This window comes from Rhinoraja longicauda, chromosome 5, assembly GCF_053455715.1.
Source record: "Rhinoraja longicauda isolate Sanriku21f chromosome 5, sRhiLon1.1, whole genome shotgun sequence".
Lineage (NCBI taxonomy): Eukaryota > Metazoa > Chordata > Chondrichthyes > Rajiformes > Arhynchobatidae > Rhinoraja > Rhinoraja longicauda.
This window is the reverse complement of record NC_135957.1, coordinates 69,885,943-69,913,700: the sequence shown is the minus strand read 5'-3', so window position 1 is coordinate 69,913,700 and position 27,758 is coordinate 69,885,943. Positions and strand designations below refer to the sequence as shown.

General features: G+C 43.2%; 1 protein-coding gene across 1 annotated transcript in view; it reads right to left on the bottom strand.

Moving 5' to 3' along the window:
• map3k5 (mitogen-activated protein kinase kinase kinase 5) overlaps window positions 1-27,758 on the bottom strand; it is a 144,723-nt gene that overhangs the window by 10,136 nt on the left and 106,829 nt on the right. The window contains exons 18-24 of the mRNA XM_078399739.1: window positions 26,191-26,296; window positions 20,649-20,806; window positions 17,439-17,616; window positions 15,935-16,109; window positions 12,984-13,152; window positions 3,755-3,940; window positions 2,088-2,193 (exon numbers count right to left, since the gene is read on the bottom strand). Coding sequence (XP_078255865.1) covers window positions 2,088-2,193; window positions 3,755-3,940; window positions 12,984-13,152; window positions 15,935-16,109; window positions 17,439-17,616; window positions 20,649-20,806; window positions 26,191-26,296 — 1,078 coding nt within the window. The remainder of the gene's footprint in view (window positions 1-2,087; window positions 2,194-3,754; window positions 3,941-12,983; window positions 13,153-15,934; window positions 16,110-17,438; window positions 17,617-20,648; window positions 20,807-26,190; window positions 26,297-27,758) is intronic.

The window sequence follows — 27,758 nt, the reverse complement described above, 5'->3', positions numbered from 1 at the left end:
TGAATCCCATTTTAATAATCAATTTAAACTTCAATGTTAGAGAGATTTCACCTGCATGACTGTTTAGGTGGCCCACTCTTGCAGACGGAGACATTTGATTAGTAAGGGTGTCAGGGGTTATGGGGCGAAGGCAGGAGTATGGGGTTGAGAGGGAACGATAGATCAGCCATGATTGAATGGTGAAGTAGACTTGATGGGCCGAATGGCATAATTCTGCTCCTAGAACTAATGAACTTATATTGATGGTGATGTTGATGTCCACAACTTTGGTCTCCATAAGACCATGTTTGCACTGTTACAACATTTAAGGACTAGAAAAGGGTGGACCCGTTGGGCCCAAACCTCTCCTGCATTGGTCTAGCACCCTCCCCTCTCCCAATCCCCACCCTCGTACTCAACCCCCCCCTCAACCCCCCCCCCCTCAACCCCCCCCCCCCTCAACACCCCCCCCCCCTCAACACCCCCCCCCCCTCAACACCCCCCCCCCCTCAACACCCCCCCCCCCTCAACACCCCCCCCCCCTCAACACCCCCCCCCCTCAACACCCCCCCCCCTCAACACCCCCCCCCCCTCAACACCCCCCCCCCCCAACCCCCCCCCCCCTCAAACCCCCCCCCCCCTCAACCCCCCCCCCCCTCAAACCCCCCCCCCCTCAACCCCCCCCCCCCCTCAACACCCCCCCCCCCTCAACACCCCCCCCCCCTCAACCCCCCCCCCCCCTCAACCCCCCCCCCCCCCTCAACCCCCCCCCCCCCCTCAACCCCCCCCCCCCCTCAACCCCCCCCCCCCCTCAACCCCCCCCCCCCCTCAACCCCCCTCAACCCCCCCCCCCCTTCAACCCCCCCCCCCCCCCCCCCTCAAACCCCCCCCCCCCCTCAACCCCCCCCCCCCCTCAACCCCCCCCCCCCCCCCTCAACCCCCCCCCCCCCCAACCCCCCCCCCCCCTCAACCCCCCCCCCCCTCAACCCCCCCCCCCCCCCTCAACCCCCCCCCCTCAACCCCCCCCCCTCAACCCCCCCCCCCCCTCAACCCCCCCCCTCAACCCCCCCCCCTCCCCCCCACACACTCACTCCATCCCCCCTCAACCCCCTTTATCCCCCATCGTTTGCACCAACGCAAAGTCAAAATATCGCAAGTCAAAGCATCGTAAGTCATCTGTATTGGATCAACGGGCCCCAACTGCGCAGGCGGGGACCCGTTGGATTCCCATTGTGTCGTCGAACACGGAGGTAGTACTGCGCAGGCACGGCTGACGGGCAGGGCAAGTGGAAAAGGGATTTATTAAAGTTTAAAAAGTGATTTTTAAAGTTTAAAAAGTGATTTTTAAAGTTTAAAAAGTGATTTTTAAAGTTTAAAAAGTGAATAACTTTTAAAATATAACAACCATTCGGACCACAGGCCAATGGTCAGTAAGGTGGGCCTAAAATTGTTGCGCTATCGTGTACCGTTTTGGCTGGATTTTGGGAACAAATATACCCACAAACCCACAAATATACAAGATGAGAGTTTAAGTAATGTAGTAATATAGATAGTATCAGAACTCAGTGGCTGCAATTATCAAGGAAAACATAAATGAACAGCAGAGATCTGGGGTACTCTTCCATTTTGGATCTCCTCTACCCATGAGAAGAGCATACATTTAAACATTCCATAATGGCCAACATGTTGTGCCATTGAAACTAAAAAAAGGTTGCTTTCATAGTATTAATGGATAATATCAGTAGTGTGAAATAGATAACTTCCGGAAATCGGGGTCATATTACAAGTATCTAATCTGAAATCGCCCACTTTTACACCTGACAAAGGTTAAAAGTTTGATACAATGCTTCTGCTGTGCAATCAATTTAAAAATTACAAAATAACCTTTTAAGTATTAATACAATTCATATTTCTGCTAAATCAATTAATTCCATACAATGAGGCAACTTTTAAAAAAATGATACAAAGATCATTATGGATTATTTGTGACAGCAGCTGGTGATGGTGGAAATACCAATTAGCTTAATTCATAGGGGGAGATTTACTAAAACTTGAAAGAGAAGGATTCTTAAATAACCCAGACACCTGCTGGGGCTGTAATGACTCACCGGGTACAAGAATAGTAATAGCTGTCTGCACAGCTTTGCGAATAATGTTATCCAAAGCAAACATCCAGTGCGGCTTAATATTATGCGTTCTCAGGACCTTATTTACCTTGTATCACAGAATAAAAGAAAACAAGCTCGTTAATATCTGCTTTAAACGTTTTTGATCACAACAAGATGACCATTTTTATAAAAACGGAGCCAATACAGCAGCAAAAAGAAAAACCTAGAATTTGCTTCATTTATTCTTTTGGTGGAAATCTCAACATTACTGGAATGGCCAGCATTTATAACCTATCCTGAAGTGCCCTCAAACTGAATGGATTGCGAGGCCATATCAGTGGCCATTTTTGAGTCAATTACATTTGAGGATCTGGAAGTAGTTCGGCCCGATGTTAATGCTGGTGCTATCCTGTGGCAATTTGGCATCATTAGCTTCACACTGAGGAAATACAATGAAAACCTTTGATAGTGAAAACATAGAACTTGCTACGTTTCCATAGCTCAGCTCAGCTAATGATTTGTTCCTTTCCCAATTGTTCGACATGCCACGTGTATATTTGTTTTCAAAAGTAGGAGGACAAATTCTAGAAATTCAAATTTGGAAATTTAAGTCAAATTTAACCCAAGATCAAGCTGCAATTAAAGAAAATTCACACCTTGGTTTATCAAACAGCAAATAATTTCAATATGCAACATTTGGAAGCTTTAAACGATAATCCAGAAATTGAATTTAAACGATAAAAAAAACATTTAATAGAAGTGACTGATGACATTGTTTGAAAATGTAACATTTTCACGTTAGTTTTCTCCCCTTGATGTGAATGGATGCGTGACCCCATTTACACTGTCTTTTCACCCATTAACTATCAAGGAAAGTCAAGTGCATCGGGAGGACTAGCCTATAAAAATAATCTAAATTCATATTTAATAACAAAGAAATTGTTTTTGCCCAAATGTTCTTATTATGAATGTTATTTCTGTTATTCCGAGGAAGTAGAACATTGAATGTTTCAGACATATAGGTAAAACATTTATGACTGTAAAAGCTGAAGCTTGGAAATGTATTTCTGTCAGATCTCTGAATTAGATTTTTTATCCAGAATAATGAAAATCAAAATATGCAGATGCTGGAAATCTGAAACAAAATTAGAATATAGTTTCTCTGTCCATTTCTGTATTATCCAGAACTCCAGAATTATTTGGCCAATCCAGAACATTGTCATGGATTGGCCAAGTAATATGACTGATTATGCAGAATTATGCGGAGTCAATGCACAAAACATTGCAGTCCAATACTTCACTGAGTGTGGTGTTCCTTGCATGGGCAAGCAACAAGTCACATACTAATAAGTTGCATGGTTTTAACAGGAACATTAGTATACCTACCCACTTTAAAAACTGCATAAACCTTGATTTCAGTGACCTATACTTAAGCACTGGATCATTATCATGGAAAAGCATGCTCAATGATGCCATCACAGGATCATTCATTTTTTTGACCAGCCGTTCTGGGACATTGGTTTAAAAGTGGTACACTTGGCAGAATTCTGTAAACCCATGCCCACAAATAATCAGGCTGAGACAGATCAAAATCATTTCATATCCAGCAGATGTGTAGATATTTTCTAGAAGCAATTTCACATTAAAATAGATAAATTTCAACTTACAGCTTCTTGGAAACCAAACAGCACCACCTGAATTTGGTTGATGGCATGGTTGTCAAAGTCCAACTCCAACTTCAGCCTAGAAAGGGTGGCTGAGATGATTTTGCGATCAGTTGATCTCACAAATTCCCTTAAACTAACAACAAGCGTACCAATTTGCTCAGATTTCAGTCTTGGTTCTTCAGAACCCTACAAATTAAAAAAACATGTATTTATTAGCTTTCCAAAAATGAACACGTGAATCTTTGCATTCATAGAGGCAGATTTTCCTGTTCCAATACACCTGGGTGGACAATTCACAGAAAAAGTGCTTGGTGGATATTGCATGCCCTTGGTGTTGGCTGGTCTAATTTCCTACGGATTAATTGATGGACATTCAATTGGCTAGGTGGGCAGAGAAATGGTTGATGGAATTTAATACAGAGAAGTGTTGCATGTTGGGACGTCGAACAAGGGCAGGACCTACACAGTAAATGGTAGGCCTCTGGGTAGTGTTGTAGAGCAGAGGGATCTAGGAGTACAGGGGCATGGTTCCTTGAAGTTCGAGTCGCAGGTAGATAAGGTGGTCAAAAAGACTTTTGGCACTTTGGCCTTCATCAGTCAGAGTATTGAGTATAGAAGTTGGGAAGTCATGTTGCAGTTGTATACAACGTTGAGACCGTATTTAGAATATTGTGTTCAGTTCTGGGTACCTTGTTATAGGAAAGATATTGTCAAGCTTGAAAGGGTTCAGAAAAGATTTATGAGGATGTTGCCAGGACTAGAGGATGTGAGCTATAGAGTGAGGTTGAGTAGGCTGGGTCTCTATTCCATGGAGTGCAGGAGGATGAGGGGAGATCTTATAGAGGTATACAAAATCATTAGAGGAATAGATCGAGAAGATACACAGAGTCATTTGCCCAGAGTAGGGGAATGGAGGACCAGAGGACATAGGTTCAATGTGAAGGGGAAAAGATTTAATAGGAATCCGAGGGGTAACCTTTTTCACACCAAGGGTGGTGGGTGTATGGAACAAGCTGCCAGAGGAGGAAGTTGAGGCTAGGACTATCCAATTGTTTAAGAAACAGTTAGACAGGTATGTGGATAGGACAGGTTTGGAGGGATATGGACCAAGCGCAGGCAAGTGGGACTGGTGTAGCTGGGACATTGTTGGCCGGTGTGGGTGAGTTGGGCTGAAGGGCCTGTTTCCACACTGTATCACTCTATGACAAAATTCATGTAGGCAATTAGGGCATGAAACATTTTGGACAGATTTTCCTTGCGGTTAATATCTGGTTAAAAAATATGTTAACCAACTTGAAAAGAAAAATCTGACCCGCATAATCAAAACTCAATAATCAATTCCAGTTTTCCAAACTGAACATTGTTCACAAATGGATAGCATCAAGGTAACGTATCAGACAGCTGTAGCTTGTAATAATGTTTGTGTCAACTCTCAGTAATTGGGTTTTACTACCTGGAATAAATGAAAATCAAAACCTAGATGCTGAAAATCAGAAATAAAATAAAAATTAAAGGTTGACGGTGGAGATGCAATGGTGAAGATTTAAAGACCAAAAGGATGAACTCCAGAAATTGTTCATGCCTGTCTGGCTCAACCATGGCTTACGAGGGAAATCAAGGATAGTGTTAAATCCAAGGAAAAAGCATATAAATTGGCCAGAGGAAGCAGCAAACCAGAGGACTGGGAGAAATTTAGAACTCAACAGAGGAGGACAAAGGGGTTAATTAAGAGTGGGGAAAAAAGAGCATGAAAGAAAGCTTGTGGGAAATATAAAAACTGACTCTAAAAGCTTGTTTAGATATGTAAAAAGGAAAAGATTAGTGATGACAAATGTAGGTCCCATACAATCAGAAACAGGTGAATTTATAATGGGAAACAAAAAAATGGCAGAACAGTTAAACGAGTACTTTGGTTCTGTCTTCACTGAGGAAGACACAAACAATCTCCCGGAAATATTAGGGGACCGAGGATCTAGTGGGAGGGAGGAACTGAAAGGAATTCACATAAGTCGGGAAATGGTGTTTGGTAAACTATTGGGACTTAAGGCAGATAAATCCCCAGGGCCTGATGGTCTGCATCCCCAGAGTACTCAAGGAGGTGGTCCTAGAAATCGTGGATGCATTGGTGATCATTTTTTAATGTTCTCTCGACTCTGGATCAGTTCCTGTGGACTGGAGGGTAGCCAATGTAACCCCATATTTTAAGAAAGGAGGAAGAGAGAAAATGGGGAATTATAGACCAGTTAGCCTGACATCAGTAGTGGGGAAGGTATTTGAGTCGATCGTTAAAGATGTTATAGCTGCTCATTTGGAAAGCAGTGATAGGATCAGTCAATGTCAGCATGGATTTATGAAGGGGAGATCGTGCTTGGCTAATCTTCTGGAATTCTTTGAGGATGTAATGGATAAGGGAGAGCCAGTGGACATGGTGTATCTGGACTTTCAGAAAGCCTTTGACAAGGTCTCACACAAGAGATTAGTGTGCAAAACTAGAGAACATGGTATTGGGGGTAGGGTATTGACATGGATAGAGAACTGGTTGGCAGACAGGAAGCAAAGAGTAGGAATTAACAGGTCCTTTTCAGAATGGCAGGCAGTGACTAGTGGGATGCCACAAAGCTCGGTGCAGGGACCCCAGTTATTTACAATATATATTAATGATTTAGACGAGGGAATTAAATGTGACATCTCCAAGTTTGCGGATGACACAAAACTGGGTGGCAGTGTGAGCTGCGATGAGGATGCTATGAGGCTGCAGGGTGATTTGGATAGCTTGGGTGAGTGGGCAGATGCATGGCAGATGCAATATAATGTGGATAAATGTGAGGTTATCCACTTTGGTGGCAAGAACAGGTAGGCAGATTATCTGAATGGTGTCTGATTAGGAAAAGGGGAGGTGCAACGAGATCTGAGAGTGCATGTACATCAGTCACTGAAAGTAGGCATGCAGGTACAGTAGGCAGCGAAGAAAGCTAATGGCATGTTGGCCTTCATTGCGAGAAGATTTGAGTTTAGGAGCAAGGAGGTCCTATTGCAGTTGTACAGGGCCCCGGTGAGAACGCACCTGGAGTATTGTGCGCAATTTTTGGTCTCCTAATTTGAGGAAGGACATTATTGCTATTGAGGGAGTGCAGCGTAGGTTCACCAGGTTAATTCCCGGGATGGCTTGACTGACATATGATGAAAGAATGGGTCGACTGCTCTTGTATTCACTGGAATTTAGAACGATGAGGGGGGATCTAATAGAAACATATAAAATTCTTAGAGGATTGGACAGGCTAGATGCTGGAAAAATGTTCCTGATGTTGGGTGAGTCCAGAACCAGGGGTCAATAGACAATAGGTGCAGGAGGAGGCCATTCGGCCCTTCGAGCCAGCACCGCCATTCAATGTGATCATGGCTGATCATTCTCAATCAGTACCCCGTTCCTGCCTTCTCCCCATACCTCCTGACTCTGCTATCCTTAAGAGCTCTATCCAGCTCTCTCTTGAATGCATTCAGAGAATTGGCCTCCACTGCCTTCTGAGAACTGTGGGTCACAGTTTAAGAATAAGGGGTAGGCCATTTAGGACTGAAATGAGGAAAAACCTTCACCCATAGAGTTGTGAATCTGGAATTCTCTGCCACAAAAGGCAGTGGAGGCCAATTCACTGGATGTTTTCAAGAGAGAGTTAGATTTAGCTCTTAGGGCTAAAGGAATCAAGGGATATGGGGAAAAAGCAGGAACGGGGTACTGATTTTAGATGATCAGCCATGATCCTATTGAATGGCGGTGCTGGCCCGAAGGGCCGAATGGCTTACTCCTGCACCTATTTTTCTATGTTTCTACGTTTCTAATATTTCCAGTACTTTCTGTTTTCATTCTGTCTGACCCAGACACTGTCGTGAATGACCTAACTAATTTGGCATTAAGTGAATAAGAGAGTTGGAAGCATTAAGTATTGCCAAGTGTGTGTTGTGGTCCTTGCTGGACAAACAAAACACATAACAAGTAGTAGAAACAAAGAACTGCAGATGCTGGTTAATACACAAAAGGATACAAAGTGCCGGAGTAACTCAGTGGGTCAGGCAACATCTCTGGAGAACACAGATAGGTGAAGTTTTGGATCAAGCCCCTTCTTCAGACACATTACAATGCTTTTTACCAATGATCTTAATTAATTTAAATATCTGTATGCCACATACCTTTGGGACTACCTATCCTCTGGTCTTACTAACCTATACATGGTGTATCTCCTTGAATGGTGATGGTGGTGGGTTTAATGGTATGACGAAGGTGGGGCGATTATGGACTAAAGATTTGTAATTCATGTGGACAAATATAATTTCTGTGGAATTTGTGGAAACTCATAAACATGATGCTGTTTTTATTTATCAGGCATTTCGCAAAGCACCAAACAAATTTACTCAAGGTTGAAGACATTAATTACCAGGCAAATCTAGGATGAGAAAGATATTTTGCAGGGTATTGTAGATTTTCTAGCAGGAGCACAGGGCCAACTATTAAATTCTGTTAGGAAACTGGAAGGTAGGGTTTATGTTGTGCACCTGGGCTCTACTAATTGCAGCCACCAATTGCACTGAGAATGGGTTAAGCTCTAATGATGCCAGTGTCAAAATCTGTATTAACCCCCATTGCACTTTGTGAGTAAAGTGCAAGAGATGTTGTTAGTGTTGGGGTCCAATGAATACCTTAATATGTAAGCCATAGCAAGTGAGTTTCAACCTAAACACATTTACCAGTATTCTTCAAGGACATGTTTGATCTTGTTAATAACAGAATTTCTATGGATGGAATATATCTTTTACAGACCTATGGAGAGAACAGGGCTGCAGGCACAAGCCATACAACAAATATATATCATGAAATGTATGAGAGCAAACATAACATCAAAGTAATACCACAGTGGGTTCAAAGCTTTTGTCTGTTGAGTTGGAAAGAGACCTGGGTGAAAAAGATATGAATATGTTGAGATTTCTCATCAGTAAAGCAAAGCAACAGCAAATGTTCCTCTTGAGCAGAGATCACCAAATTATGGCCCGCGGGCCATATCCGGCCCGCCACGAGATTTTATCCGGCCCGTAGCAAGCTCTTAGGCGGCGGGGACTGGAGGCAGAAGCTGCCGGCGAAGGTTCACCGGAGAGCGGATCGCCACCGACCCAGAGCCGGGACAAAGCGAGAGATCGCAGCGACCCCTCGCAAACAACAAGCCCGAGGAAATTTCCCTCCTCGCCGTCACCGCCGCCCACCCCGGGGAGAGTGAGGGGAGAGAGGGGCGGGGAGGGGGGAGAGGGGCGGGAGGAGGATGAGTCGGGGTAGAGGGCGCAGAGGGTGAGAGCGGGAGCGCGGGGAGGGTGTCAGAGGGTCCGGTGAAGAAGCGCCGCCACTTGCGGGTGCTGCTCCCTCCCTCTCCCCCCTCCCTCTCTCCTCTCTCCCAGAGCCAGCGAGATCTGCGCCGCTGCTCCACTCTCTTCCCTGGCCCCGTCTCCCTCTAATGCAGCGAAATAAGAGCAAACACAAGTGAAACCTCCCCCCTCGCCGCCGCCGCTCACCCCAGGGATGCGGGGCTTCTGAACAACAACTCGCTGGCTCTGGGAGAGGGGGAGAGGGTTAGAGAGGGAAAGAGAGAGGGAGGGAGCAGCTCCCACAAGTGGCGGCGCTCCTTCCCTGGACCTTCTAACACCCTCCCCGTCCCCGCGCTCCCGCTCTCACCTACTGCTCCCTCTACCCCGACTCTCTTCCCCCTCTCTCTTTCTCCCCCCCCTCTCTTCCCCCCCCAACTCTCCCTTCCCCCCAACTCTCTCTTCCCCCCCACAACTCTCTCTTCCCCCCCCAACTCTCTCTTCCCCCTCTCTCTCTCCCCCAGTGGTAGTTACTGTATTTCTTTCTGTTTTATAAATAATTGTATACCTACGGTATATATATATTCCAATATTTCAAGCTCTTTTTAAAAATTGAATATTATTTATTTGTTGCCATATAAACCTAATGTAATCTAACCTAACCTAGTTTAACCTTTCTTAATCCAATCTAATGTAACTTAGTCTAAACGTTTTTGAGTTCATTAAATTTATAAAATTCACACTTCTTTATTTTTTCCTAAGGCCCGCAAAAATGTGTCAAATATATAATGCGGCCCTCATACTGAAAAGTTTGGAGGCCCCTGCTCTTGAAGATCGATAGCAAAATGGGAAAGGCTCAAAGTGTAGAAACAAAAAACTGCAGATGATTAATACACAAAAGGACACAAAGTGCTGGAGTAACTCATCAGGTCTGGTAGCATCTATATAGAACATGGTAGTTGACGTTTCGGGTCGAGACCCTTCTTTAGACTGATCACAAGTTGGGCTAATTAATTTATTGAACAGTGGATTGGGCTTGATGGGTTTTATGGCCTATTCCTGCTTTTATTTTTTTTCTCATTATTAAGTTTCAATGAAATATTCGGATGTATTGAAAAATATTGTCCTGAAGATAAGATCTCAGTTAGGTTTCATCCAGATTAACAAGTACACTTTGATCGTTTCACTCTTTGAATTATATTGACATTCTTGGAAACGGTTCTGAGTAGAGCTGACAGCTCAATGTCCGTAAGAAGCTTTACATACTTGGAGAAATGGGCTTTTAAATTTTAGAAATATTTGACAGAGGATATTCGCTTGAGTTTTTTATATGATAATGATGGATTGGACAATCTTTTGTAGATTATCTTGAGTTAGGTTGTTTGGAAAGAACTAAAGAAAAGAACAAGGGTGTGGCCTGACATTCAAAATATGCAAGCATTGAAGCAGATCATTTACTTTCTTTCTACAAAAATTACTTTTTTCCCTCAAGCACTGAAAATGAATTTTCTGGAATGGAGATGAGCAGGTTCCCAGCTATGTCTGGTGATACATTTTACTGAATATTGGTGGAGCATAGATAATTTTTCTTCCTGCCACTGCTCACCTGGAAATTGTTCTAAATGTACTTGCGTCATAACAGTATTTCCCGGATTTATTTTCCTCCTGAAACAGCACAGTATTTTGTTAGGTTTTAAAATTCGTACAGACAGCACCCGTAGTCGGGATCAAACCCGGGTCTCCGGGGCTACAAGCGCTGCAAGGCAGCAACTCTATCGCTGCCCACAGAGTTTGTACGTTCTCCCCGTGACCTGCAGGGTTTTCTCGGGGGGCTTCGGTTTCCTCCCACACTTCAAAGATATACAAGTTTGTAGGTAAATTGGCTTGGTTAAATTATCCCTAGTGTGTGTCGGATTGTGTCAGTGTGTGGGGATTGATGGTCAGCGCAGACTCGATGGGTCGAAAGGCCTGTTTCCATGCTGTATAACTAAACTAAACTAGTAACACATTTATTATATGGGAACAGAGATCAATTGAGTTGTGCTCAGGGCTGTTACGAAATAACAAAAGGGAGTATGAAGTGACCGGGGCCCATTGTATAATGCTTTTTAATACAGTTGTTGTTCCACTACAAGCACTATAGCTATCAGTTTGTCCTGTTTGAATTAAATGCATACGACAATCATATGGAACAGCAGTGATATTGATGTCCTGCATGTGATGACCTGGCAAAGTTCCCAACTCTTGTCTCATATTCAACTCTCAGGAACATTACTTGGACAGAAGTCATTAGGAATGTCAGTTCTTAAAATAACACATCAGCCAACTGCTGTCTATGCCTTTCATGCATATAAAAGTTCACCAGACTAATTCCTGGAATGACAGGTTTGTCATATGAGCAGATATAGAGTAGGTTAAGCCTCTCTTTCCTAGTTTTGAAGAATGGAAGTTGATCTCTTTTGAAAAGTGTACAATTCTGACAGGGTTCGACAGTGGGAAAGATGCTTCCTCAGGCTGAGGACGAGAAAATGGTCTTGAGAAAGAAGATCCGCTAAAAATCCCACTGAATGAAGGAGCGGGTTCATGCATCGAATGGCCTACTCTTGCTCCTATGGAAATGGTGGAGCGATAGACTCCTGGACCCCTCAAGCCTGCTCCATCATCTTGGGTTTAGGTTTATTATTGTCGTGTCTGCTGAGGGACAGTGAAAAGCTTCGTTTTGCATGCTATCCAACAGATCAGATAATACAATCAGGGTCCTATTAAATGTTTAAGTTCCACAATCTCACCATTAATAAAATGGGGTTCTAACAAACAGCCTTCAAACTGAAACATTAACTGTGTTTCTCTTTCCACAGATGGGTGTTGTCACTATTTTAGAAATAGGGTTCCTTTTTTTCCTTTGTTTTTATATTGTTATAGTTCTTACATGTTCTTAGAGTGTTAAGTTTTAATTATCTGTATATTTTTCCAACATGTGTTTCTTTTTATCCTCGAACAATACGCTTCTGTTGGTCATTTAATAGGGCTTTAGAGACATTGCTACTCTTGAGTAAGAGGACTGTGATCTGAAATGGTTTACCTATCCTTTGATTTTCGTTACCTGAAAAAAACTTCCTGCAAAAAAGCTCAAGATATTCATGATTTAAACAAAATATCATGTTCCACCACTATGAAAATCAGTCAGCTTCCATTTTATTCCGATTGGAGATATGAAGTATTCTCCACAGAGTTTCTTGCTGGAAGCACGATCATCATGCATCAGATGAGAATGGCATGGGAAAATTCAAGGAATGGGTAACGATGATATTTGATGGGGTACAAAGGTCAACAGCATTTTAGTTTGGAGATTCATGAAAAATCTTCTAAAGTGGAGGTGACAACAGGACAACTTTTTAAGCTGGGAGTGGAGAAGGGTCAATGTACGTTAAAAAAAAAACAGACCAGCCAGTCTATTTCCCAGAAAAGATTAGGGATATTGAAACATTTTTTGACATAATCCTCTACAAATTTCTCAATGACCCTGGCTGATTTTGTGTGGGGATAAAGAAATGAATTAATTACCATTGCCAACTGAACTTCCAATGGGGCACAGGGAAGGGTGGTGGGAGTAAGAAGTGTGAAGAAGAGTGGTGGGAGTGAGGCTGAAGAAGGGTCCTGACCCAAAATGTCGCCTATCCATGTCTCCCAAAATGCTGCCTGACCCACTGAGTTACTCCAGCACTTTGTGTGTGTTGTTTTTTTTGGTGGGAGTAAGAAGTGGATGGAGCTATAATTATGTATCTGATTTTCCCCCCTAACTTTTGGCATAGAATATCCAAGTTTTAGGGTGAAAATAATTTGAAATATAAAGCTTTTTCCATAGTTCATGGAAATGTGTGTTTACCTGTATCAAAGATTCAAGCAGGTTCCTCACAACTTTATCCTGGTCCTCTGAGAGTATCCGGTGTAAAGTGGCTCTCCTCTCGCTGTCTTTCTTCAGCATGAAGAACCCGGCATCCTTCTCCTCAGGAGATGGTGGTGCACTGTGATCTTCAAAATGGTCATCGGGGATACTGCAGGTGGAAACGAATAAAGATGACCAGTTTGAAGAAACGGGAAGACACCAGCACAAAAAGCAAAAATCATCACATGAAACGTGATATGAAATGCTCTTGACAGAACTCACTCATGGGAACTTTCTGCATGGTGGATATTTGTAATAGAAACATAATTCAAGAGTTAATGAAGCATTTGGCCTCTGCCAACAGCTTCCCGGCACCCTGGTCCCTACAGAAATTCATCATCCAGCTGAGAATGTATAGTGTGCGCCAATACACAGCTCCTGCTGTTTTTAGTCTGAACGCTGCACTGTAATTGTTCTCTAGCCCTCTAATTACAGGAGCTCACAGACTGAAAAAATATCAACAATTTACTGAGAGCAATGCCAAGTCTCAGCATTAGCCAAGAAAAGAATTCCTGCATCATGAAAACTTGGAAACGAGAATTCAAGTTAAAAGGACCAATTCCAACAAGCTCATAAATGTCTCCCGGCAATTTTCAATGCTTTTTCTGGACTCACTGAAAAAGAAAACTAGTCAGCTGTCTGCCGATCAGTGCTAACCTACTAGCTTCCCAATAAGGCCGGCTGACAAGTTCAGCTGAGTTTGCAGACTGGCATGGACCAGAACCAGCAGCATTCATTTCCCTCACACTGTATCAGCAGAAGGCACAAACTCACTTGCTTCTTGTACAATTTATTATTTTACATTAAGAAATAAATTATGATGCATTATGCTCCTTTTAGTGTCTAGAATGGGTTTCAGTTTAGTTTAGTTTAGAGAAACAGCATGGAAAAACAGTCCCTTGGTCCACCGAGTCCACACTGACCATCGTTCACATTAGTTCCATGTTATCCCATTCCGTGCAAATTAGGGGCCAATTAACCTTCAGAGCTGCACATCTTTGGGATGTGGGAGAAAACCGGACCACCCGGAGGAAACCCGCGTGGTCACACAGCGAGAATGTAAAAAATTAACACAGACAGCACCCTAGGTCAGGATCAAACCTGGATCTCTGGCGCTGTGAGGCAGCAGCTCTACCAGCTGTGCCACCGTGCCCTATTTTGGTGTGTGCATTTTAATAATAGTATCAAATAGATAACAAATTATGTGAAAGATTGCAGAATAATTTTAAATCACTTGCACGATGACCCTATACGATGACATCTTCATTGTTTGGGAAAAATAGAAGTTTTATTCTCCATTTATTGCATCCACCTGGTTCAATCCCCGGAGCATGGACACATGAAACTCTGGTTTCCTTCCACACTCCAAAGACGTACAGGTTTGTAGGTTAATGGGCTTGGTATAATTGTAAATTGTCCCTAATGTGTGCGTAGATCGTTGGACGTCACGGACTCGGTGGGCCAAAGTATTTCCGTGATGTATTCTCTAACTAATCAGTTTAACTCCCAGTGGTTTCATGGTCACCCTTGATAAGGATAGTTGTTGATGCTATCCCAAATTCCAGATTATTAACTGAATTTAAATTCCACAACTGTTCTGGTGGGATCTGAATTCAGATATTTAATTTATTAGCCCATGAGTCTGAATTGTTAGTTTATTAATTCAACCTCTAATATAAACTGAATTAAATTAGTCACCTTTGCCTACTGTTTATCTATCACTCAGCACTGAAATGGAAATCAGAGACATAATTTAAAATAATTTGTTTTACTACAAATTAAAGATTTTAATTCCAATTTATTGTCAGAAAACATGGACGAATTAACTATTGGAGTAACTCAGCCGGTCAGGCAGCATCTCTGGAGAACCCTTCTTCAGTCCCGACCTGAAACATCATCTATCCATGTTCTCCAGAGATGCTGCCTGACCCGCTGAATTGCTCCAGCACTTTTGCGCAAGAAATAAATAATTTAAGAATGCAATTTATAACACCCAGCGAGAGTCGCAGGTTAAACCATTTAAAACAGCCAAACATAAAATTGCTCCTCTAGAGAATATGCAAAACTGACGTTTTATGCTCCCTTCGAGACAGAGAGAACACAGAAGCAATAGGTGAATGAGGTCAGTGAGTATTAGGAAATAGGCAAATGAGATCAACAAGCACAGGGTCAACTGATAAATGAGGTCAGAGTACACATGGAACAAGGTGAACAAAGGAGGTTGGGTTACACAAAATGACATCACTGAATGACTTTCCACTTCCTTCTCCTTAATAAATTGTAACACTAGCTTTAGTTTAGTTTAGAGATACAGAGTGGAAACAGGCCCTTCATACCACCAAGTCCGCGCCGACCAGCAATTCCCATGCATTAACACTATCCTGCACACACCAGGGGCAATTTACAGTTATACTGAGCCAATTAACCTACAAACCTTGTAGTGTGGGAGGAAACCGGAGCATCTGGAGAAAACCCACACAGGTCACGGGGAGAATGTATAATATCTGTACAGATAAGCACCCGCAGTCAGGATCGAACCCGGGTCTCTGGCGCTGTCGGGCAGCAACTGTACTGCTGCACCACTGTGCCATCCCTGCACTGCTGTCGTGCAGAACTGTGCAGCTGGACTGCATACAAAATATAGGGCTCTACCAAAACTGCTTGAATTTTTTGTCTACAGTTACTCGTATAAATAATACAAGTGTTAGTGTACGCACATGAGACATTTAGCTTACAAAAGTTTATGAAGTAGTGAAAACAACAGAACCTAAGGGTGAAAAGAAAAATTATCTTGAGAAAAGACAATTGTATCCTCACTTCCTGAAAAATAAGATCAGCAACACTGAAGTGAATCCAAATGGGTTCGTAAGAATAGCTGGTGTTGTATTTACCTGAGAAGCAATGGTCTTGTTGGTTTGCTCTCCTTTTCAATGCAGGATTTTGCCCTCATTTTGAAAAAGAAAGGATCCTGCTTCAAGTCGGAGTCTGGCGAAACTGAACCAAATTCACTGCCGCTACTCAATTCCTCCACAACTGGAACTGGAAGGGAGATGCTGCGAAGATAATCTGTGTTGGAAATAAACGGAGCAGTAAGAAAATAGAATCGCAGGAAATGCTAAGAGAAGCCAAGAATGTCCATATTTATGCTGCTGCCCATTAAAACGTTCATTGTCTCAATGTATTTTAACTGCCCCCATGTCTCCTCGTGTTTAGTAATAATCGGCCCTGTAATTCCATTCTTTATGTTCTGGGTTGACGCAACTCCAACCTGATGAGAGATATTTTTACATGAGATTTTACATTACTTTTATTGTCACACGTGACAAGTCACAGTGAGATGCTTTGTTTTCATGGAATTACAGGGCCGACAAAGTTACAAAGTAACCTTTTTTGCCCAATGGTTCTCCCTTTAGTTCCCAAACATAGGCAGGTAGGACTATAGATGGGACGTGTTGGCCGGTGTGGGCAAGATGAGCCTGTTTCCACGCTGCAAGACTCTATGACTCTATCTGGTACACGTGACAATAAAGAAACAATTGAACCATTGATTTCATGGGCTAAAAAATGCAGAATGCCAAACAAATTTTAAAAATATTTTTTGTTAATAAAGGGTGCATTTTTCTCAGCAGACAAATCAGTGAGACATCTATGCCGATGGTTCTGGCAAAAATGACCTCACTTGGCATTTCTTTAAAAAGGCAAAACAAATCAGAAATGGCAGTGCTTTATAATGTCAATGGAAGTAACGGTGTTCATATTGAGGAACAGGACGTTTCATTCCACATGCCCCAAGTAACATTTCACAAAACTTCTGAATCTAGAGGACAGCTTGTACTGAGAATACATCCAAATTAATTAAGGGCTTCCTGCAGACTGAAAATAGATGTGTACACAGAATAAAAGAAGTTAAATAAATCAAGTTCTATGTAGGGGCACCACTTACTTGCACCCACTTCTTATTAGACTTTAGAGATATATCGCAAAAACAAGACCATTCGCCCCACCAAGTCTGAGCCGACCAGATATTACCCCGTACACCAACACTGTCCTAAACACTAGAGACAATTTACAATCTTATCAAAGCCAATTAACCTACAAAACTGTACGTCTTTGGAGTGTGGGAGGAAACCACAGCACCCAGAGAAAACCACACTCGGTCACAAGGAGAATGTACAAACTACAGACAGATAGCACCCATAGTCAGGATCAAACCCAGGTCTCTGGAGCTATAAGGCAGCAACTACCGCTGCGCTACTATGCTTGTCACCCCTTGTTGCCACATCTTACTAAATAAAACGGCCCTGAAGATATGAAACACATTGAAAAATAAAGCAAGTTTACAATCTGAACTGTGAGAATGGTACAATATTAGCCTGGTGTTTCTGATTTGTTTACCTTGTTGTTTTAATGTGGTCTTTTTCTTCTTGCTGGTGACCTTCAGGAACTCATCTGATAGCAACTCTGCAGCAGTGGCACGTGCATCTGCTTCTGGTTCAAAGCAACGAAGAATAAATTCTTTGGCTTCCGGTGACATGGATTGTGGAATATCTGGATGAATTTTAAACATTCCAACCTACAGAAAAGAAAAGCGAGTTATAAAATAATGGTATGCAAGATGGAAGCAATTTCTTCTTGTTTTCCGGGAAATATATGTTGGAGACTTTTATGTTGAAGGGCAGCGTAGCGGTAAAGTTGCTGCCTTACAGCGCTTGCAGTGCCGGAGACCCAGGTTCGATCCCGACTATGGGTGCTATCTGTACGGAGTTTGTACGTTCTCCCCGTGACTATATGGATTTTCTCCGAGATCTTCGGTTTCCTCCCACACTCCAAAGACATACAGGTTTGTAGGTAAAATTGGCTTGGTAAATGTAAAAACTCTCCCTAGTGTGTGAAGCATTGTGTTAATATGTGGGGATCGCTGGTCGGCGCGGACCCGGGGGCCGAAGGGCCTGTTTCCGCGCTGTATCTCTAAACTTAACTAAACCTTGACTTGATGATTGATGGAAGTCAATGCAAAGACATCAAAACTTGGAGTTGAATGGGCTGCTGGAATGTGTTTATCAATGTTACCTATGCATTACCCAGTTCTTCATCCAGACTAAAGAACAAAGGGAAAGTAGTTTATATAAAGAGATGGGAGGAAGAGTGGGGCATAATTAGGTCTAGATGAAGGATCTCGGTCCAAAATGTTGACTGTTCATTTTCTTCCACAGGTACTGCCTGACCTGCTGAGTTCTTTCTGGCTCCCCTCTTTTTTTTGCAACAGATTCCAGCATGTGCAGTCTCTTGTGCCTCCATGAGGTCATGGGTTATCTTTTTGCTGCTCATGGGTTAGCTACTTGAATGATGGGTAACAATGTTGGTCTACAATTCGAGAGAAACACAAGCAATATTAAATGGTCTGAATAAGGATCCCAACCCATGACATCACCGATCCATGTTCTCCAGAGATGCTGCTTGACCCGCTGGGCTGCTCCAGCACTTTGTGCCCTTTTTTGTAAACCAGCATCCGCAGTTCCTTGTTAAACGGAGAGTGGTGTAGTGATCTACACTAATAGGAATAGCTGCAGCCAGTCCACATAATAGCAAGCTCAAGCAAAATTAGAGGGATTCCAGGTAGATGACAGTAAAGTACCGAACTTGTGTAGGAAAAAAGAACTGCAGATGCTGGTTTACAAAAGCAGTGCTGGAGTCAGGCAGCATCTGCTGGAGTAGCTCAGTGGGTCAGGCAGTATCTGCTGGAGTAGCTCAGTGGGTCAGGCAGTATCTGCTGGAGTAGCTCAGTAGGTCAGGCAGCATTGGTGGAGGTGCTCAGTGGGTCAGGCAGCATTGCTGGAGTAGCTCAGTGGGTCAGGCAGCATTGCTGGAGGTGCTCAGTGGGTCAGGCAGTATCTGCTGGAGTAGCTCAGTGGGTCAGGCAGTATCTGCTGGATTAGCTCAGTGGGTCAGGCAGTATCTGCTGGAGTAGCTCAGTGGGTCATGCAGTATCTGCTGGAGTAGCTCAGTGGGTCAGGCAGTATCTGCTGGAGTAGCTCAGTGGGTCAGGCAGCATTGGTGGAGGTGCTCAGTAGGTCAGGCAGCATTGGTGGAGGTGCTCAGTGGGTCAGGCAGCATTGGTGGAGGTGCTCAGTGGTTCAGGCAGCATTGGTGGAGGTGCTCAGTGGGTCAGGCAACATCCTGACCTGTTGTTGAATTGCAGAACTCAGTGTCTTCAATCCAACTTGTGTTCTGGATGGAGAGCAGAGTCAGGTCGAGCATACACCTCGTGAGAGTTCACACTCATCAATCTACCAGAGGGAATCACATTCTACTGACCACTACAGACTTTGGCCTACAGGGCTACAGGCCATTAAAGGACTTTGACTTGAGTGTTAAATATTTACTTTTCAAACGAAAAGTAAACAAACAATACACTTTCCTGGATTTATTCACAAAATGCTGGAGTAACTCAGCAGGTCAGGCAGCATCTCGGGAGAGAAGGAATGGGTGACGTTTCGGGTCGAGACCCTTCTTCAGACTGATGTCGGGGGTGGGACAAAGGAAGGATATAGGTGGAGACAGGAAGATAGAGGGAGCTCTGGGAAGGAGGAGGGGAAGGGAGGGACAGAGGAGCTATCTGAAGTTGGAGAAGTCGACGTTCATACCACCGGGCTGCAAACTGCCCAGGCGAAATATGAGGTGCTGCACACTTTCCTGGTATAGTTTCACCATTTTACCTATTGCCAGCGTCTGCGACTTTGGTTTTTATGGATAATTTAAATGGCTAATATCCCTTTTACTTCTTTTGAGTTTAGAGATGCAGAGTTGGAAGTGGCCCTGCGGCCCAGCCAGACCACACGGACTGTCGATCACCCACAGACTAGTTCTATGTTATCCCATTTTCGCATCCTATACACGAGGGACAATTTACCGAAGCCAATTAACCGACTAACCTGCATGTCTTTGGAATGTGGGAGGAAACCAGAGCACTCAGACAAACCCACACAGTCACAGGGAGAACATACAAACCCCACACAAACACCACCCGTGGTCAGAATCGAAGCCGGATCTCTGGCACTGAGGCAGCAGCTCTACTGCTACGCCACCCTGCTACCCTGTTTAGTTTAGTTTAATTTAGAGACACAGCGCGGAAACAGGCCCTTCGGCCTGAGTCCACGCCAACCAGCAATGCCCACATATTAACACTGCCCTACACACACACTAGGGCCAATTTACAATTTTACCAAGCTAATTAGCCTACAACCCCGTACATCTTTGGATTGTACGAGGAAACCAGGGCACCCAGAAAAAACTCACATGGTCACAGGGAGAACATAGAAACCCCCTACAGACAGCACCCATAGTAAGGATCAAATTTGGGTCTCTGGCACTGTGAGGCAGCAACTCTGCTGCTACGCCACTGTGCAGTTGTGACAGTTTGCTGTTTAGTTCCGAAAGGAGGCTGAGGCTGGAGGGGATTAACTCGCTTATTCTCATTGCTGATATTGAGTGGCCTCTTCTGTGTATCTGCCATCTTCTGTTTACCTCATAACAACTTTTCTGCTTTGCACGTTTGGACTATTCGTTCCTTATCCTACATTTCACTTCACAAATCCAACAGCTTACCTTAAACATCGCAGCCTGAGGTTCCCCCAGTTCGTAAAATGGAGGTTTCCCTGTAGCCATCTCAATAATTGTACATCCCAGTGACCAGATGTCGGCAGGTTTCCCATAACCTCGTGGTCCTTTGTCTATTATTTCAGGTGCCATGTACTGAAGTGTTCCTGAACAGTAAAGAAAAAAAAATAATTTATGCTGACGCCTAAAGGTTTTGTTTGGGCTTATTTCCTTCTACATTTGTTCTAGGATGGGAAGAGCAGTGGAGTGGCCTCCTCTGTTGCTCCTCACCAGCTGGCTTGAGACAAAAGCATTAATTGTGAAAGTATCACTGGCACACACTCAAGAACAACCCTGTTGTGTGAACTGGAGTCACATGGAGATCACTCTGGGTGAGAAGTAGTGGGTTTGTTTCTCCGCAGGCTTTCATGACTTTCCAACTATCAGGCAGCTTCCATTTATAAATACCCTGTCTTCCCCCTCTCCATCTCTCTCAAGCACATAGTAAAAAGAGCGTGTGTAGGAAGGAGCTGCAAATGCCGTTTTACACCAAAGATAGACTCAAAAAGCTGCAGTAACTCAGTGGGTCAGGCAGCATCTCTGGAGAAGAGCAATAGGTAACGTTTTGGGTCGAGACCCTTCTTCAGACTGAAGAAAGGTCTCAACCCGAAAAGCCATCTATTCCTCTTCTCCAGAGATGCTGCCTGATCCAGCTGTTACTCCAGCTTTTTGTGTCCATTAAAAAGAGCATGCAGTCTCGTGCTTCTAGCTGATGCCAAAGATAACATTACATGACAGGATCAATGTTATATACCAGTCTAATCTTAATTTCCCACACTTGCTCATCCTTTGCTTGGAATCTGATCAATTCCTCCATGTTGCCCAACCCTAACCCCGCCCACCCCATTTCCTCTCCCCAATGCCTTGTAAAATATACTGTACTGCATGCCAATGCCAGAAATCCCACTGCTGTTTGCATGCAGTTGCATGTTTACAACACTATGTGTCACTGTGGAGTGGCCAAAGACACCAGCCATGTTAATAAAGCCACAATGGTGTTTTGTTTTTAATTAAATGCAGAATGATGGGGAGACATTAGACTCAGCTTTTGAAGGGGCATGTACCTGCAATATTATGGGGAGAGGGTCTGTGCTTCTCCAATGTTACAGTCCTGTCAAATTACAACTTCCCACTTGACCCCGTGACTGAGCAGTTGGATAGATTCACAGAAACTTTGAGGGAATTTAGCATGTAGTCCAAAAAACTGTACTGTCTGTTAATACTTTAATTGGCTCCAAAACTTTGAACATCACACAGTTCGACTGCATCACACACTCTGAGATCAAGACTTTGCCAGTCTACCTTTGTACCTCAGTTCCATTTCTTCCACAAGAGTAATCCTTGTCCTTGAGTAATCCTTGCCCTTGTTTACAGTAGGATACCCACTCCTCAAATATGGGCCCCAGCTATGCCTGCCTCTTTGTGGAGGCGTAGCCATAGGCACCCGTATGGGCCCCAGCTATGCCTGCCCCTTTGTAGAGGCATAGCCATGGGCACCCGTATGGACCCCAGCTATGCCTGCCTCTTTGTAGTCTGCAATATCAAATATTTAGACTTTCCCCACTCTGAACAATGACCAACTACTTGATCCTACTTAAGCAATAATATGCAAAAATAAGGAAATGTATATATTTTTCCTTTTATTTTTAAATGGCTCCAAAATTGTGGTGACAGTGCATTTGTGGTTGTGCAATAGAATTTCACTGTGCTGTGAATATGTGACAATAAGGAACCATTGAACCAATCCTTCCTTATCCCCATCCAGCTCATTGAGGGAACTCCATCTTCTCCATCCCCCAATTAGAGAGTATCCATGCATTCCTTTTCCATCAAACAGCATCTCCAATGATTCCACAAGTCTCCCAATGTCTGCCGCTCCCACCTCTCTCATTGCCCACCCTTTGTTGGGAATTTTATCAGCCTCCACAATCAGCTTCACCTGCCCTCTGAACTCTTGAAAACCAAAGCAGAATTTGAGGTCATAAAGTCGTACGTTCTTAAGACATAAGTCAAGTCTAATGTTAGATTTTTACATGCAATGAAATAAGATTTTACCAAGAATATGAATTGTTAAATCTTTGCTGGATTGTGTAATCATTTACTGGGCCAATCACATGAGTTGGCATAGTGTCCAGGCCTCTCTTGCAGATGCTGGACTTCACAATGATTTAAGGTTGTTTCCATTCAGCAAAAGTTTATTTTAAAATGACGGCGAGGGTTCTGGTCAGGATGAGTGAAAATGCATCCTTAAGAGGGTTCACCAAACCCTGCTAAAGTTAAAGTAATCAGCAATCAGCAGTCTGATGAAGGGTCTTGACCCGAAGCGTCACCTATTCCTTTTCTCAAGAGATGCTGCCTGACCGGCTGAGTTACTCCAGCATTTTGTGCCCATCTTCAAAGTAATCAACAATGCAGCCTGTGAGAAATTTTGCAATGCCAACTGGAGGCTAATAATTATTTTAAAATACTTGCTAAATGGATTCACATTGTAAATGTTTCACGCTGTGCCCTGAATGCTGAGAAACATTTTTAAAAAGCATGATACACAATGTTCCAATGAGAGAATCATTTTTTCTCTCAGAGGGTCATGATTCTTTAGAATTCTCTTCTTCAAATGATAGTGCAAGTAGAGTCTTTGAATATTTTTTAGGCTTAATGAGCAAGTGGGATAAGGCAACTGTGTGAAGAAAGGTCTCTATCCAGAGATGCTGCCTGACCCGCTGAGTTACTCTAGCATTTTGTGTCTATCTTCTTGTGAGTAGACAAAAATGCAGACTTTAGTTTACAATTAGATCAGCTCTGAGGCTTTTAATTGTCGTGCAGCCTTGGGGGATAAGAGGCACACTCCTGTACCTAATTTGTATGTGTGTTGGTTCATGTGTTCACAATACTATGGTTGGCTGTAATGCAGAGCAAAAAATCTAAACAATGGATGCACAAAAGGCAATTGCTGGAATTGTCCAACAAATGTATACTTTTGAATAATCTTTTCTGATGTGGACAATGGCTGCTTCTGTTTCCACCAATACAGCTGCAAACGCATGCGATTTGCTGATTTTCACCAGGTTTCACAGATTAAAGGTTTCACAAAATGCAGGAGTAACTCTGCTGGTCAGACAGCATCTCCAGAGAGAATGAATGGGTGATGTTTCGGGTCGAGACCCTTCTTCAGGCTGATGTGACTTCTTCACAGATTACATTATTTCAGTGTCCCAGCTGCATACACATGCAAATTGCATGCGATTACTCTAGAGGGTGCATTGGAGCAATGATAGGATGGAGGGAAATTATAAAGAAGCTGCACACGCCCACTTAATCTCATTCAGTTTTTGCATCGCAATCACTCTCTGATATTAACAAAACCACCGGGGGAAAACACAAGATTTGGGTCCCGACCCGAAACGTCACCTATCCATGTTTTCCAGAGGTGCTGCCCGACCTGCAGAGTTACGTCAGGACTTTGTGTTCTTTTGTACACGATTAGGGGCGGTTACAGGTAACTGAGGTATGTATGTAAGAGCTACTGTTTGCAGAAGGCGGTGAATCGCTGAATTTTGTAGAGGCTACATCATATAAAGTGATATATAAAGTGAAAGCAGATACATGTTTGAGAGATTTGGGAATGGAGGGCCAATGGGGAACTGGCACAGAAGAGAAGATGAGGATTGGGACAGATCAACGTGATCATATTGAATGGAGTTGCAGGCTTACAGGACAGTTTAGGTACAGTGAAAAGTTTTTGTTGCGTGCTATCCAGTCAGCAGAAAGACAATACATGATTACAATCGAGCCATTTACAGTGTGTAATAGATATATGATAAGGGAATAACGTTCAGTGCAAGATAAAGCCAGCAAAGTCCGATCAAGGATAGTCCGAAGTCTTGAGAACCGAGTTTCCCACTCCTGGTCCTTTCATGCTCATAACAATTTTCATTAGTACATGAAATGTCAATCGAACAACACCCCATGTGGGAAATCCGTGTTGGTCTTTGCAAATTGGAGAAAGTCTCTAACTGGCACACCCAGAGCACATAAATGCTACAACTCGCAATCTTTCTCCATGCAACAATTCCAGGGGTGAAGGCAAATTAATTCCTTACTGGTCTGGTCACATCAGCAACCCGACTTATTATTTGCACACTATATCAGCTCATCCGGCTTACTGATACTCCTGAACAATTCATTCCCGTACCAATTAAATGATAAGTGCTGCACAGCTGAAATTCTCGGCCCACTCTATTTTGCTGTCCACAGACGTGTTATTAAGTGACAATGACTGATTTGACTTTGAAGAACCAAGCTATATGAAAGCTTAATGGAAGTGTGGCATGGTGGCACGGCGGTAGTTGCTGCCTTACAGCGAATGGAGCACCGGAGACCTTGGTTCGATCCCGACTACGTGTGCTGTCTGTACGGAGTTTGTACAATCGTCCGTGTTTCAGCTGTTGCCTGCAATGATTTAACTAAGTGAAATTTCCCCCGTGAAACAAACAATCCAATACAATCTCTTACGTTATTCTCCAACGTTATTCACGTTATTCCCTTTATCGTGTATCTGTACACTGTGGACGGCTCAATTGTAATCATGTCTTTCCGCTGACTGGTTAGCACGCAACAAAAGCTTTTCACTGTACCTCGGTACACTTGATAATAAACTCAACTCAAACTAACTAAACTCTTTTGACATATCGCAGCAGCCAATATCTTCATCAGTAAGGGCAGGTTTTGGGCTACAGCCAGAATGCCTGCAATGAGACTCCAACAGAACTGCTCTCTGAGCACACACTTCTTCCATATCTGATAGCATTGTTGAAGGTACGAACAAAACCCTACTGCTTCTCCCCCGCAGCATGTCCATGTTAAACAGCTACCAATTTCTCTCACGTCTTAATGCCGTCCGAAATAATGACTCATCGGTATTTTGTCCAAAACTGCATTTGATGAGGTGAATGCAGCCGACATTATCAAGCACATTCCTGACATTACTGCTGCCGTCAACACAGGCAGTTCCCTGTTTCGGCAAGACTCACACTGGCTGATTGTTGCAACTCTCACATTCTGTCTTATTACGTTTTTGACTCCTTGGCAACCATTAAAAAAAACCAAGCCACAGCTCTGCTTCATCAACAGCACTACAGTGAGGAGTCAAAGTGTTAAAATTATTAATTTTGGTGATGAATGATTTCACAAAACTGCACTGTTTTTACAGTTAAGATACAGGAAGGATGGTGATGAAGTAAATGGCACAGATAGCATCTCAATTGTGTGGTGGAAACCAATATTGAAAGAAAAACCCCCCACAGCATTTCACCTTTACCAGCAGTTTCTAAATGAATGCTTTGCTTGCCTACTCCCTCATTTGTTCTGCCCACTCCCTCATATTTTAAAAGCAGCCATTGCATGACCTTTCTTCAAAATTACACCAGCCACGACGCTTCATAAAAACAACGTAACCACCAAAGCTTTCACAAAATGCTTCATCGCTACATACCTGTGAATGTTTCAGCACAGGGATTGATTCCTGCCAGTCTTTTTGAGGTTCCAAAGTCGGAAATTTTCAAGATCCCACTATAGGTGTTGATCAGCACATTATCGCCCTGGGGGGAATAATCAGTTCATGTTTTGTTAATAATGGGAAGAATGAATGAATGAATAAGTTTATTGGCCAAGTATGCATATACAAGGAATGTGCCTTGGTGCTCCGCTCACAAATGACAACACAAACATACAGTTAACAATTAAGAATAAAGCATAACCACATCAAAACAACAGGGATACAATATCTAGAATATCTGTGCGGTTCTCAAATATGTTCTGTCAGCGTAGCAGCCAACCTGTTGCATAAAAGACATCTGGCAATTATTAAACGATCCTCACACAAACCTGTGGTAAAGAGTCATAGAATCATACAGCATGGAAACAGCCCCTTCGGCCCAATATATCCCACCCAGACTAGTCCCACCTGCCTGCGTTTGGCCCATATCCCTCTAAACCCGTCCTGTCCATGTACCTGTCTATTTGTTTCTTAAACATCGCAATAGTCCCTGCCTCAACTACCTCCTCTGGCAGCTCGTTCCATACAACCACCGCCCGTTGTGTGAAGAAGTTACCTCTCAGATTCCTATTAAATCTTTTCCCCGTCACCTTGAACCTCACAATTTTATTAACAATTTTTGGATGACAAGTAAGATTAGTTTATATATCCTTTCTCACACTTTGGATTTACAGATTTAGAAAGTCTAATTTTAAATAGTGTTTTCATTTTGATGTTTTTAAAAGTCTGATTTGCAATGTCCAGCAAACTATAAACATTACTGCACAGTTAGAAGTGTGTGTGGACCTTATGGAGAGATTTTCTTAAAGAAGGTACCGAGTGTGCAAAGCATTTAAATCTCGCCCTCTAACCTCCCACTCTTAGAGCAGATATGTTGACTGCTTCTCTTTCCACAGATGCAGCCTTTGTGTTATTGTTTAAAACTAGCCCTATCTACCAAACCTGATATAGTCGAGAAGATTCACACAATTAGCTCATTTGAAAAAAGAAGAAAAGGGGGGCACGTGGTGCAATGGCGACACGGTGGCACAGCTTACTGCGCCAGTGACCCGGGTTCGATCCTGATCTCAGGTGCTGTCTGTACAGAGTTTGTAACCCTGTGACCGTGTGGGTTTTCCCTGGGTACTACGTTTTCCTCCCACACTCCAAAAATGTATAGCTTTTTGGGTAAATTGGCTTCGGTGATATTGTAAATTGTCCCTGGTGCATAGGATATTGCCGGGATCGTTAGTCGGCGCGGGCCTGATGGGCCGAAGGGCCTGTTTCTGCACGGTATCTCTAATCTAAACTGAACTAAGAAAAGGAAAAGTTAAAAATGGCAAGGTAGAATTTACCAGCATTGGTGTCACCTTATAATGCCTGACTTGTTCAAATAAATAAATTGCTTAAAATGATAGTTAAAAGATATGGTACTTGTGACTTTAGAGTTTGCAGATAATTGACAGGATTTCTATACATTTATAACTAAAATCATTTAGTTTATAAAGGTTATATTGAAAAACATT